This window comes from Dermacentor andersoni, chromosome 6, assembly GCF_023375885.2.
Source record: "Dermacentor andersoni chromosome 6, qqDerAnde1_hic_scaffold, whole genome shotgun sequence".
NCBI classification, from domain to species: Eukaryota; Metazoa; Arthropoda; class Arachnida; order Ixodida; family Ixodidae; genus Dermacentor; species Dermacentor andersoni.
The window spans coordinates 149,310,276-149,325,325 of NC_092819.1; the positions used below are offsets into that span (position 1 = coordinate 149,310,276).

The 15,050-nt window shown below is 46.3% G+C and overlaps 1 protein-coding gene across 1 annotated transcript in view; it reads right to left on the bottom strand.

Moving 5' to 3' along the window:
• Positions 1-15,050, bottom strand: part of spg (dedicator of cytokinesis spg) — a 168,197-nt gene that overhangs the window by 99,254 nt on the left and 53,893 nt on the right. The window contains exons 12-13 of the mRNA XM_050172253.3: positions 11,680-12,034; positions 10,731-10,828 (exon numbers count right to left, since the gene is read on the bottom strand). Of these exons, the coding sequence (XP_050028210.1) occupies positions 10,731-10,828; positions 11,680-12,034 (453 nt within the window). The remainder of the gene's footprint in view (positions 1-10,730; positions 10,829-11,679; positions 12,035-15,050) is intronic.

Here is a 15,050-nt window from a genome sequence, read left to right on the forward strand (position 1 = left end):
TGTTATAGCAGCATAGAACCAACTTTGAGGGAGGTCACTCTTAGAGCATAGCTTAAATCATTCTCATGGACAAACTAAATGAGATGCAAAGGGTGAAATTTTGACGTGGGCCAACTTGGCCTTTCGGGGTGGGTCAACTGAAATTTGAGGGTCGGCCAACTTGAAATTTCGGGGTGGGTCAACTTAAATTTGGGAATCAGCCAAGTTGAAATCTGGGGGTGGGCCAAGTTGAATTTCGGGTGTGGGTCAAAGTCCAAGTGAATGTTGCTAAGCATCCTTCGAGTTATGAACACCCCGTGTTGCCGGCAAGCAAGCACGTTGAGATGCTTGGCAAGTTTTCATGAGCCTTACCGAGGCGCTGTCAGAACGCAGGCGAGAGCTTGTGTGGACAAGGGACGCTCACATAACATAGGCTTGCGAGAATGACATGGCATCGCAGCAATGCACTTTCCCCTCACGCAACGCTTCACATGCTACTGCGGCAGCTGGTGTTCCGTTTCGACCACTCCGCTATGTCAAGGTGTGTGTGTGAGAGAGAGAGAGAGAGAGCAAAGAGAGAAGAGGCAGGAAGGTCAACCAGACGAGCATCCGGTTTGCTACCCTACACTGGGGGAAGGGAAAGGGGGAACAGAAAGAGGAAAGCGGGATAGAGGGAACACTGTCTGTGCATGCAGCAAAGTGCTTGGAAATCAGCCAAGTCAAAGCAAGCGCTCTGACAATACGTTAGGCCGCCGTCAATCTTGGTGGTTCATAGCTGGTGATGCACATTGAAGTCACCAATGAAGACCAAGGATCCGGTGGGCATCAGTAGTACGTTGCAGTGCATAGCAGTATATTTTTAAGCTAAACCCCAGCCATTCTGACTTCAGTGCGAATATAATGATGCGGGTGAGCCATGATGCTTACTCAAGAGTTGCAAGTACTGAATTGAGAGCATCCAGCTCTTGCATTGCACTTCGCGCTAACGGAGTGTGGAGGTCATTTAAGAGCATTCGAAAGGTATTCATCAGAGACCGGAGCATTATAACCACTTGCCAGTCTTCTTTAGGCAATTTGTCAGGAACCCGCGGTGTTCGCTCTACAGCCGTGCGCAGCTGCATCACTTGACGTGGCTCCGGCTCCGGCTGTGGAATCAGCTGCAGCATCGCCTCCGGTTATGGCATCGGCTGCGGCATCGCCTATGGCTGTGGCATCAACTGTGGCATCAGCTGTGGGCTCGGTTGTGACTCCCGCTGTTGTTCTGGCTTTGGCTGTTACTTTAGTAGTGAGGACCAAGTTGTATTGTTCTCCGCCATGGCCTTGTCAGATTCTGATTGAATTACCCCAGGCCTAGGGGGCAGAGGAGGAGGTGTTGTCGGATGGGGCGTACTCTTCACAGAGGCATCAGCGTTCTTTGAAGTCCGGCGGCATTGGGAGCGTCGCTTTCTAACGGCCGCAACAGCTTCCAGACGAGACGAATGGTCTCTCGCCATCTGCTTCAATATTGCCTTTTCCTTCTTCATTTTGGGGCAGTCCTTCAAGGAAGCATCATGGGACCCAAGGCAATTGGTGCATTTGAGAACCGTGGCTGCAGAGGAGTCTGCAGCATGGAGCTCGCTGCAGAGTGAGCAAACTCTCGTGTTCTCGCACTTGGCACTCACGTGTCCCAGCCTCATACAATTGCAGCATTGCAGTGGCCTTGGGATGAATGGTCGCACAGGGTGTCTAAAGTGGCCCACCTTGACGTGCGAAGGAAGAGTCTCGCCCTTGAATATAATTTTCACACAGCGGGATGTGCCGAGGCGATACACATGTGTTATGGCGATGCCATCAACGGCAGGCTTCACTAAAATCGGCAAGTCGGCACTGGAGATGGAGACGTCAACGTCGTAGATGACACCAGTAGTGGAACCACTGTTCTGGGGGATGTACGAGCGGAGCTTAACGCCACCTAGTTCTGTAACCTTAGTCAAATTTCTCAATGCAGTCTCATGTGTGACGTCGATAGCCAACACATTTTTTCGTGTGTTGAACCTAACGTCTGCTATCTGATTTGGCGCCACCGCTTCAAGTTGCACCGATACGGACTGTCTGTTCAGTCACCTCAGGTTGTCGGTAGCGAGCTCTGGTACAAATAGAATCGTACTGAGTGCGGTATTCTGAGTTGGTCCTACCGTTGGCCTGCTGGAAGACATGGATGCCCTGGTGGTGTGTCCTCATTTCGCCTTGCGGCTCTGCACAAGCTCGAAGGCGTTGTCGGAGAAGTCCTCACTGCTGAGCGAGTAGACGTTGGTGTCATCGCCGTCAGTGTCACTCTGGAGGCCAGTCCACTTCCTAGACGCAGCCGCTGTTGAAGTCGTCATTCCCGGCAGAGGCATGGGGACGTCAACTTGCATCCGCACCACGAACCATGCCGGCTCTCCAAAGATGTACGCAGAAATAAGGAAAGAACAGCTGAGCTAGAGAAATAGCATTCTGGCTCGCTGACACTTCGTCTGTCGAGGTGTGCTTGTGCCTTGTGCCTGGCAGACAGGAAGTGCCTTGTCCTGTCTGTATTCCTTCTTGTGTGTTGTCACTTTGGCGCTTCACCTATTGAAAGCTATGCACCAACTAGCCCCACAACCTGTTTTACTGCAATTCCGGCTCAATTGGTACAATTGCATTAAAGAGGCCAGATGCAGTGAGAAAATCTGGCAATTGTCTACTAAAGCCTAAGCATTCTTTGCCACTGGAAAGGCCATGGGTAGATGCACATAAGCCAGGAAAAGCAAGTAAGCAAAACAGAAGTCGCAGCCAAGCCAAACAATGCTTACGCATTAGTAGACAATTCTCAGAAGTTCTGTAGCTTTTTCAGAAACCGCGAAAGCATGTGCGAAGACTGCGCCGATAAGCCACCGGAGGCAAGCAGAACATATTCAGGGCATCTACCAAGTTGACATTTCCAAATTCCCTCGAGTTTTCCAGGTTTTCCCTGAGTGCCTTTGCAAAATTCCCTGAGTGATACAGAACTTTGTTTTACGTCAAGATAGGCTGACACCATGTTGCCTGATGTTCTCACTCTCTAGTAAGCATGCTAAAAAGTAAAAAAAACAAGTTAATCCAGTTTGAATAGTAAGAAGTAGCATTTATTTTATTCAAGAAGAAATCAGAAGGGAGGGGTTAGTAAAATGCATAGCAAATAAAATATATTCGAAAAAAATGATAAAGCTCATTGCAGATCAAGACGAACATTCTCAAATACGAATAAAAAGGAGATGCATACAGAAAAATGTTTTTGAATATGAGCCATATTTATCAATTGATAGCAAGCTCATTGGTATGAGGCCCAAACTTTGTCACAAGTGATATTCTCTCTCAATAGCTGATGTGTCAACCTCAACTGTCCCGACGTACTCTCAGCCCATGCACGACGCCTCTGTTTTGTGTTTCACCGCTTCAAAGAGTTTATTTTGGTTTGCACAAGAAACACCTGCATCTTGGCATCAGCCAACACTGTTTTTTGAGCTCAAGCTCCTTGAAAGAAGCAGTGGAATGTTTGCTTTCCCGTTCATTCCACAATGCGTAGGTCACTTCTGTTTAAAGGCATTTGAAAGCAAATAGTCCCCATGGACCATTTGAAGCATCCTTTTGGTCAGTTGTACAGTCAATGTGCGATTTTTCGGACTTCCTAGATGCCGTGAAAACGTCCGTAAAATCTGGCAGTTCGAAAAAATGAATGTATCTCTTACTGCTGTTAAGGGCTCAAATCGCCACAGGCACATCTGAAAAGGCCTACCAGTACACTTATTAGGCATATAGGTGCTCGTAATGTGACAGGAGATGGCGGATGGACACGTGTATAATTAAGGCACAGATACTGTGTCCAGTGACAATAGCCCCTTCTCACGCTTGTTATGCTTCACCGCCTACCATTTCTGTATTGAGGCGAAGCTGACTTTCGGGAACCAGCATTATGTAACGCGCCGTGCTTTCCGAGCTTCGAAGCCAATCGCGAGGACCACAAAGACGGAGTCGCTGCCATTGCTTACAGCGGCGAATTCTTTCAATGAAAAACACGGCGCTTAACGTCAAGAAGGTTAATAGCGAACGTTGAAGCAGCTAGGCCTAGCGTTTACAGCGGTGGCAAGGTAATCAAAATGGCGGCAGTGGTGGCTTTGTTTAATGCCGTTTCGGACCTGCGGTCACAGCAAAAAGTCTGGAAAATCGAACGGCGAAGGGTTCTTGTGTCTGAAATTTCCGACATTCTTATACATTGACTCTATGGGGTACGTGGTGTTGCCACGAATCCGTCCAAATTATTGGGCGTCCAGAAAGTCAGTCGCGACTGTACACTGGCAACTCCTCCAGCTGACGACATGGTGTCAAAAGACCTATTCGTTACGATCCCTCTCTGTTACGCGAGCCAGCATTACCACGACTTTCGTACCCTTTTAATAAAATTACAGCTAATTTTCCCTGACAGAAGCACAAATTCCCCGAGTTTTCCTTCAGTATTTCCAGACTATTCGATATCCCTGAAAATTGCCGGTTTTCCCATTTGGCAGGCACCCTGATATTGGATATGCGTGTTCACAAAGACACATTCAAGCAGTTTGGAGCTTTCCGTCCAAATGAGTTTAGGCGCATCAACAAACTTGATCCACACCCTGTGGACTCGTATGCTGCTTCAAGAGCTGTCAGTTCAAACCATACAGGCCACAAGACCTAATCAGTGCTGCTTTGTCGCCTGTGGGTGACTAAACTTACCATCTGGTGCCGAATCGACACAGATATGCTTGTAGCAGCCACAAAATATTCAGAAACCTGAAAACCCATTCAGAAACCTGAAAACCCATCTCCCCAACGAAAGCAAGTATACGGAATGACACCAATGCTGTTCACGGCCGCCACCCTTATGACATACTATATTGCGGACTCTCATTCTTGACGACATTTGTAAATGCGCATTGGTTTTTTATCTTTTTTACAGCTTCAAGCTTTGAGCCACCCCTCACAGGACTAACTTTAGATTTACAGAGCGAACACGAAAACACTGTATGACTAGTGCGCTGGCCCAGCGGCCGACATCTGCACGGATGGACACGGAGATGGACACAGAGATGGGAGATAGACGCCTCGCAAGAATTTTCTGTGCCCTTCCAATTACAGAACCTTTGACAGGTGGCAAATGACACGGAACCTAACAATGAAGAAGCCCCTGTTCATTACTGCCGGCGCGACTGCGTCAACCTGCGCAGCAACAATGATGACTACGCATGAAACGGTCATCAAGTCACATTATGTGTGGTACGAAAGATCTGATCAAGAAACGCCAATGTATGAAAGCCTCTAACCCTATAGCTAGAATAGAACTGGCAGAACTTTTGAAATTAATCAACAAGCGTAAGACAGCTGACATAAGGAAGTATAATATGGATAGAATTGAACATGCTCTCAGGAACGGAGGAAGCCTAAAAGCAGTGAAAAAGAAACTAGGAATTGGAAAGAATCAGATGTATGCGTTAAGAGACAAAGCCGGCAATATCATTACTAATATGAATGAGATAGTTCAAGTGGCTGAGGAGTTCTATAGAGATTTATACAGTACCAGTGGCACCCACGACGATAATGGAAGAGAAAATAGTCTAGAGGAATTAGAAATCCCACAGGTAACGCCGGAAGAAGTAAAGAAAGCCTTGGGAGATATGCAAAGGGGGAAGGCAGCTGGGGAGGATCAGGTAACAGCAGATTTGTTGAAGGATGGTGGGCAGATTGTTCTAGAGAAACTAGCCACCCTGTATACGCAATGCCTCATGACCTCGAGCGTACCGGAATCTTGTAAGAACGCTAACATAATCCTAATCCATAAGAAAGGGGACGCCGAAGACTTGAAAAATTATAGACCGATCAGCTTACTGTCAGTTGCCTACAAACTATTTACTAAGGTAATCGCAAATAGAATCAGGAACACCTTAGACTTCTGTCAAGCAAAGGACCAGGCAGGATTCCGTAAAGGCTACTCAACAATAGACCATATTCACACTATCAATCAGGTGATAGAGAAATGTGCAGAATATAACCTACCCTTATATATAGCTTTCATTGATTACGAGAAAGCGTTTGATTCTGTCGAAACCTCAGCAGTCATGGAGGCATTACGGAATTAGGGTGTAAAAAAACCGTATGTAAAAATACTGAAAGATGTCTATAGCGGCTCCACAGCCACCGTAGTCCTCCATAAAGAAAGCAACAAAATCCCAATAAAGAAAGGCGTCAGGCAGGGAGATACGATCTCTCCAATGCTATTCAAAGCGTGTTTACAGGAGGTATTCAGAGACCTGGATTGGGAAGAATTGGGGATAAAAGTTTATGGAGAATACCTTAGTAACTTGCGATTCGCTGATGATATTGCCTTGCTTAGTAACTCAGGGGACCAATTGCTATGCATGCTCACTGACCTGGAGAGGCAAAGCAGAAGAGTGGGTCTAAAAATTAATCTGCAGAAAACTAAAGTAATGTTTAACAGTCTCGGAAGAGAACAGCAATTTACAATAGGTAGCGAGGCACTGGAAGTGGTAAGGGAATACGTCTACTTAGGGAAGGTAGTGACGGCGGATCCGGATCATGAGACGGAAATAATCAGAAAAATAAGAATGGACTGGGGTACGTTTGGCAGGCATTCTCAGATCATGAACAGCAGGTTGCCATTATGCCTCAAGAGAAGAGTGCATAATCGCTGTTTCTTACCAGTACTCACCTACGGGACAGAAACCTGGAGGTTTACGAAAAGGGTTCTACTCAAATTGAGGACGACGCAACGAGCTATGGAAAGAATGATGTGTGTAACGTTAAGGGATAAGAAAAGAGCAGACTGGGTGAGAGAACAAACGCGAGTTAATGACATCTTATTTGAAATCAAGAAAAAGAAATGGGCATGGGCAGGGCATGTAATGAGGAGGGAAGATAACCGATGGTCATTAAGGGTTACGGACTGGATTCCAAGGGAAGGGAAGCATAGTAGGGGGCGGCAGAAAGTTAGGTGGGTGGATGAGATTAAGAAGTTTGCAGGGACGACATGGCCACAATTAGTACATGACCGGGGCTGTTGGAGAAGTATGGGAGAGGCCTTTGCCCTGCAGTGGGCGTAACCAGGCTGATGATGATGATGTGTGGTACATGCATTCGTCTATTGTGCAGATTGAATTTCACAAGCTGTAGTAGCTTGCAAAGCCTGCCTGCCCATGAGGCGAGGAAAACCATAATGTATTTTGGAGGTAAACTGGAAAGCAAAAATTTCTATGCAATAAAACATACGAAATCTAATATATTCGTTATTCGCACACTTAGTTTCGACTCATATTGATGCTTAATTTTCGCAATGTAGTGGTCCAAATAAATATATGGCCAATAGAGCATTTTATGCAGTCGAACCCCTTTATAACGAACTCGATAGTACCACAAGAAGTGGTTGTTATATCAGTAGTTAGTTGTATATGGACTGTCCCTTAAATGTGCTCAAACATTACCAGCACTGAAGCTAGCATCAGGAGTTACAATTCAGCAGCACTTTGGTTTGAAAGTGAAATTTTCAGTGTCATTTTTGTTTCCACTGCACTTCCTCACTTAGCTGTAAATTTATGTTAGGAGTGCTCATCTAAAGAACAAAATGTGCCGCCGTATAGCTCTTTCAAAGCGGAGCTCAGTTTCGTTCACCTGTCATTTCGAAACTGCAAGCACAGCCACCAATTTTTATTCGAGGGCTTGTGCACAGAAAAACAAGTAACAGACAAGCACAATGATCGCGGTAAACACAGTCTGCGATCGGTGAAAATTTGATCAGTGGGTTATGTGAATCTGCTTTTATACATGACTCGTTGAAGGTTCCAGTGTAACTGGTGCCCACATCACTTCCAGAAAGTACTCCAGTAAAGCCTTAATTCGACCCTTGTTAATTTGGAAAATCGGACAATTTGAACTCGCCCTTCGGTGCCCGCAGGAGTATGCATTATTTAATCCAATGAAACTCTCGTTAATTCGGACGTATCTGGCCGCACATCGGTTAATTCTGACAACTCTCGGAGCTTGGTGAGCACTGGAGTGTTGCAAATGTGTGACACAACAGATCAGAAATGGCGTTAGTGCATCGCTAGTCCACATCGCCATAGTCATCAGTGGAAATCGCACTTGAATGACAGCAACTGCAGAATGTTTCGTGTCTATTTGTGCCTTTAAAGCCTTTATCCTTGCATTTACCGCTGCGCAAAAGCACCACGTTGGCTGCGTGTCTTCACGACTGCATAGTTGCCATACATGATCACGTCGATAGCGGCTGCAGCAGTTGCGGCAAACAGTAGCTTCGCTTTGACTCAGTGCACCTGTCAGCCACGTGCCTTTATGACTGCGTAGTCACCATCCATGGTCACGTCGATAGCGGCCACGGTTCCGTCCGCAGCGGTGGCGGCAAACAGTGGTTCCATTTTGACTTGGTACACCCATCAGTCGCGTGCTTTCAGAACTGCTTAGTCGCCATCCAAGATCGCATTGATAGCGACCACTGTTTCGTCTGCAATTGAAGCAAACGGTAGTTTCATTTTGACTCAGTGCGTGCGGCCTTCAGCACCACAAGGTCGAGTCAACAGCGGCCACGGCTTCATCTGCAGTGGTTGTGGCAAGCAGTAGTTTCGTTTCGACAAGCTTTCGAGGATGAAGAGCACTGGCTACATCGTGATGGACAGTGACCAGCTCATTGGCGAAAAAATAATCGGGGTGTGCATGCGATAGTAAAAAGCCTATCTCAGATGAAGACATATGCCGCGGCCATGCTGTGAAGGAAGCCACAAGGCCTTCGCCGCTGCGAGCGCTAACCAGCCATGAGATGATGAGAAGTGCAGCTTCCTCACTGTTTTTGTGTAAAATAGAAACACGAGTGGCCCATTCATTCAGTAAATAGAAGTGTGTTGACGTAGTAAGCATTTGTTTATTGTTTTCTTGATACCCTAGATAATTCAACATTTGGTTAAATTGGACATTTCTTTCAGTCCCGTAAAATCTGAATTAACAAGGTTTTACTGCACGCAATTCGTGTCACACATACGATCAGATTACAAAAGCTTTGGCGACGACAGCCAATGGATAGAATTATCAGGTCGAAGTACTGATGTACGAAATTCTTTGCGATGGGTACGAGATGTTGGTCCGGTCCAAGGAGTCGACGCTTGATGTGCTTAGTCGCGTACTCCTAAGTGTGACTTACACAAAACACACAGACATGATAGCATCTAACTGTAAATTAAATATACGAGAAAACATAATTCTGTTACGCAGAAACTCAAACACGAGCCCCGTATTCCAGCGTTTCTACCATTAATAGAGCGGCGTACCCTGTTCCTTGCAACACCATCCAGATTGCGCTCACCACTGCGCATCCGCAGCTCACACAAGAGGCCATGTTTCTACCAGAAAGCTTGCCTTTGTGATTCGGAGATTTGATAATACCGAAATAAGAAACTCTGTGCCCCATTGTTTTCATGCGAGATCGGCGGCTACATACTGTTCTCAATCGCGCACGCCTCGCACCTTTCCTTGTTCACAGGGGACCTAGCAGCTGGAAAACGTATACGATTGCAGTCTGCAGCAAGGAATGGTGGCGCATTTCAGTTATCGGCGGCCACAAGCATGCGCTACGGTTCTGACGGCACTATGCACTGTAAAGGAGATAGGCGAAGATGCTTATCACAAGAGGATTGGTGGCAATAGCTGTGAATGCCACGTGCGACAACTCCGCAGAAGATTTGCTGGTACCGAAATGAGAAACTGAGTGTGCGCTGACATTTTCATGCGAGACAGGCAGGCAAGTATTGCGGTGAAGCTGCCGCAGCAGGCAGCTATATACTGTTCTCAATCACACGCACCTCGCGCATTTTCTTGTTTACATGGGATCTAGCGGCCAGAAAACGTGTCATAAGATTGCAGTTTGGCAATGTACTGAACGTTGGTGCCAAAAAATCTTGTTTTCCAGGAACATATGAACTGATAAGTAATGAGCATAACTCTAGTGGGTAATTTTTTTTGTGTTCTCAATTGGAAATGTTGGTGCCGGGGTAACGCACGTAATGGGAACGTATCAAAGAGGTTCTACTGTACTTGAATGTCCTGGGGGAGTCCAGAAGTGTCTTGCATTTACCGCAATTTCTCAATTACTAGAGCTTTGCTCGTGATAAAATTGACGACTTAGACGTTCTTCAGGACTAATCTATCGCTTTGGCTTGACTTAATATTTGCCTTTGTTGTCCGTCTAAATTATATTTAATCACTCTTAGCTGAAAACATGCTCAATTCTCTCTTGTTTCCAAAGGACCTAGGATAAGCTACATGTTTGTGACATGTGAGCACAAATTATTGTAGAGAAAGATTTTATGCCGCCAAGAAAGAAGAAAACACTGCACTAAAACTGCTAATAAACCTGACACCTGCAAAAGAACAAATTTTCCCAGTAGGCACCACACAAAACCACTACGCTTAGCGGGAAAACTGCTCAACTAGCAAGACTGGTCCATTGTTCAGAATGTTTTGCATCTTATTACACAAATAACATAAAAAACAGCCCATGAGCATGCTTACCTTGATGAAAATTGATGCTTACCTTGATGAACCTGTGGCCTCAATGAGGGCAGCTGCAGACTGCCACATTACCATGCCACCACAGCAGGTGGACAATAATCATTTCATGCTTGAATAAAACAAATTAAATGCCAGCACTGCAAGCTGCCCACCTTGACAATTTCCTCGCCATCCAGCTTGGCGAGCCCAAGCAGTGCTTGTGGCACATCGTCGGGCTGCTCCTTCCAGCGCAGCAACGCCAGCAAGTCCCCTGCACAGATGGCCATATGCATCTCGTCACCAACATGCATCATTATCCTCAGATCAAAGTATGTTTAAAAATAAACTTTCTGCAGTGAAGATGGCATCCCACAAGTGAAGACCAATCACTGCGACTATTTTATTAGCAGAAAAAAAAAAGCATTAGCATTTGGTGGAGATAAGGAGCCCTTTCTCCTTGCTTCCTGTGGGTTTAAGTAGGCCATTTCCCCATTTGGATTGTGCTTGACGTGTCATTGTATCACTAATCTTGCGAGAGATCCTGCTATCAAAATTGAGTCGAAGGTAATGTTTTAGTCAAAAAAAAAAAGCAAGCTTTTATTTCTTAAGCCCTTAACTGCAGTGAGAAATTCCAAAAAAATTGTTGAAGTTTGTTGAATTGTTGAAGAAATTTTTTCGGCCTGCATATTTTGGTGGCTATTTTCTGCAAAGATTGCCAAAATTTCACGACAAGTTAACCTGTCATTGGCACCAGGGGACGCTCGTTGTGATGACGAGTTCCCTTGTCATTTGCAGTTAAGGGGTTAATAATCCTACCATTTACACTAAAAGAGCAAGACCACTTGCACAGTGCATAAACCCTAACCACTTGTTAACTGCACTATTACTCATCTTCCAGTATGAATCAGTGAAAAACAAACACGGAAAAAAGGAAGAACCTATTCCCAACTAACTCTGCCTGCCTGGCCATCTGCTTCTGCACTATTATTACACCAGAGTGAGAATTAAAATATGGGCCTTATCGCACTGAATGTGCATTATGCTAAAGTCTGGCATGCATCATGCTAGAAGCACATTATACTGCTAACAACCGATTGATGACAAACTTTTCTTTCACTCAACTGTTCTGGGTAAGCTTGGTGGAAATGAGCAAGGTGGTGAGGTGCAGAGCCTCGTGGCGCGCCTGGGCGCCTCCTGGTGGGTCTGCCCGCAGGACGGGCAGCTCGTGTGGCCCGTTGGGCAGCACGGTGCCCCGCTGCAGCAGGGGCAGCAGGGCGCAGGCCAAAAGCCGCGGCTCACGCCCGCTGCGCGCCGAGCAGTGGCGTAGCTCCACACGCACGTGGGCCCCTTCCAGGGGTTCGAGGGGCAGGCGCACGTGGACGGCCTCCCCCCACCTAGGGGTGCACGTACGACACAGCACCAGGGAGCGCCACTCGTGCGACGGCTCTAGCTGGCTCACACCACCGCTTAGGCAGTCCTGTGAGTGCGGAGGAAAGGAATCGAGTCAGGGGCCCCAGATAAATAGTGTCTGCATGGTGCAAATAGCATTCGAGATTTTGCATCATGTAATTTTGTGAATACAGCACACTGGCCCTGCCCTGGAAACTTTGCAACAGTGGACGTGTCGAGCATCCACACGGCATTCAATGAAGCGCCAGAACTTGCCTTGCACCATGTTCGACTGGATTACTGAGCAGCTTGTAACATTGGTTAGCAAGGAATGATTATGCTGTGTATCACTGTCTTTCATTCCTTGTAAACCATGAAGAGATAAATTACAACTGTGTTGCAGAGGCATTCAGATACCCAAATACAGCCTTTCTTTCCTTCTTTCTTTTTTTTTTTTTTATGCACACTCGTATGGCCGTAAATATGGCAAGGGAACAGGAATTCATGATGGCCAGTTAGCCACTAGAGTCTGTGCAGGAGTACATTTATCTAGATCAATTGCTCACAGGGGTCCCTGATCATGGGAAGTAAACTTACAGAAGAATAAAAATGTGCTGGAGGACATACAGCAGGCATTTCCAAATCCTGACTGGATTCTTAGCCCCAATGTTCAAAAGAAAAGTGTACAAGCACTGCCTTCTACCAGTGCCAACATACAAGGCAGTAACTTGGAGGTTAACAAAGAAGCTTGAGAACAAGGACCACGCAAAAAGCAATGGAATGAAGAATGTTAGGCGTAATATTAAGAGACAGGAAGAGAGCAGTGTGGATCAGCAAGCAACTGGCAACAGCCAATATTCTAGTTGACATTAACAAAAATAAATGAAGCTGGGCAGATAGTGTAATGCGTAGGACAGATAACTGGTGCACCATTAGAATTACAGAATGGGTGCCAAGGGAAGAAAAGCACAGCTGAGGACAGCAGAAAATTAGGTGGGGTGACGAATTTAGAAAATTGGCAGGTGCAAATTGGAATCGGTTGGCGCAGGGCAGAGATAATTGGAGGTCGCAGAGAACAGCACTCATCCTGTGGTGGACATAAACATAGGTTAATGATGATGGTGATAGATATACAGTTAAACCATACATAACGAACTCGACAGTTCCATGAAAAGTGGCCATTGTATCAGTAGTTAATTGTATCTGAATTCCCCCTTTAAAGTATGCAAAAATATAAGACACTGAAGCTGGAATTAACAGTTGCAATTCAACACCACATTGATCTGAAAATCAAATTTTCACTATCTTCATTTTTTTTCCAGGTATTTTCCCGCATCTAGCTGCATCTTTCTGTTAAAAACGTAATCTAAAGAACGAAATGCTTCATCGTAGCTTTTTGGGAACAGTGCCCGGCCAGTTCTGATCACCTGGCATGTCGAAACTATGACAGCATCTACCGCCACTTTTTCTGCAAGTGCTTATGATATAGGTTACTATCGGGGGGCCACGAGTGGATTCTGCAGAGGATAGCATAGCTTTCTAGTTGGCTGGAAGCAGAAACTGCACCAGCATGCCGGCATTTTGCAAAGGTCTTGCCGCCACAGCTGTAGCATCAGCCACAAGCACACCGAGAGCTGTGAAGTTACGTTTCCTACGTCGCTTTAACTGAAAAAGCACAAAGTTCGAAAGCTACAACTCCACCGCGAGCCGTTATCAGCAACAATGAATGAAGCGTCGAAGAACCGTGACCTTCCTATAGTGGCGTAGCAACCACCGACTCTTTCCAACTTTGCATGGCAGAGGCGTGTCATGCTGCATTCACGCCAACTCGGGCCAAGTGAATATCGACAGCAACGATATTAGCGCCGGCACGCATGCCATTTCGGCATGCCAGTGCTATCTCGGAGGTCCTGGCTGTTGTACCCTGCATTGCCTTGGCCTGAAGCAGGCTGGAGATGTGCCTTAAGGCATGGTTACCCCAGCAGGATTGAAAGTGAGTGGGCCTCTTCAATTGGTCCTCCCGGACTGCCCAGGACTGCCCGAGACGCTGCGCACGCAACGCTCATTGGCGAAAAGCACCATCACAGGCAGTCCGAGACTGTCAGGGGTGGATAATCGAAGAGGCCCAGCGACTTTCCCAGCGGCTTCTGGAATCCGCACGATGCGCACTGCGGTGTGCCTAGTTTGGTCGCATTTCCAAACATCAGGTGCACCCACCTTTTAGTAAGACTGGTCTGAAGTGTTCTCTGCAAACAAATTACACTCTTGAAATTGTTTGTTAAAGTTTCAATAGGCAGGGTTTGAAAATCATAAATGAAGTGCAATTTGGTTGTTAACCGATAAATTGTTATATCTGTCATCCTCAAAGGTGGGTTCGACTGTACGTAATATTTTGAGACATCTACAAGTTCAAAGTATAAAAAAGAAAGAGGACAGCCAGATTTTTACAGTTTCTAGCAACAGACTCCATTTTTTAGGAATAGACAAACCTCTTATCTGAACCACTTGAACACCACGAGCGTATACCCCTGCAAGATAACTATAGCTGTGCACAGGTAATTTTTCTGACCTAAACTGCTGGTTTGTTTCCATGGCACAAGACACTGGTGCCGCCCACTACCATATGCTTTTCTGAGCACCGATGTCACTCTCTGTACAGAAATCACTGCCATGGCTCCTCCAGTATCGGTAAGTCGTCAGATTTTCTCTCTGGTACCTGCTAACTTGAAAGTGCGTTCATGTTCTCATACATGTAATGCACCGAAATAAACATTCTTGAAACCTCCATGTCTAAGCTATAGTCAGGTACAGCTTTTGAAGGCAGCGGCATTGGCCCCCCCACAGGCAGATGCACACGAGCCTCCACCAAAAAACATGCACTTTAGACTGACATGAGCTGGATGGCCAGTGACTCCGCCGACGGAGAACATGGCAGCCCGCACTTTAGACTGGCCCGAGTCACGTCAGCGAGACTATTTCTTTAGTCACGGAGGCAACATGGCAGCCACGCTTCGGTCATCTGGGTGGGGCCTCTCCTGCCTTCTTAAGTCGTACCCGACTATAGATATGTGTAAAGTGTACTCAAAATCTCTACGAATTCCCTC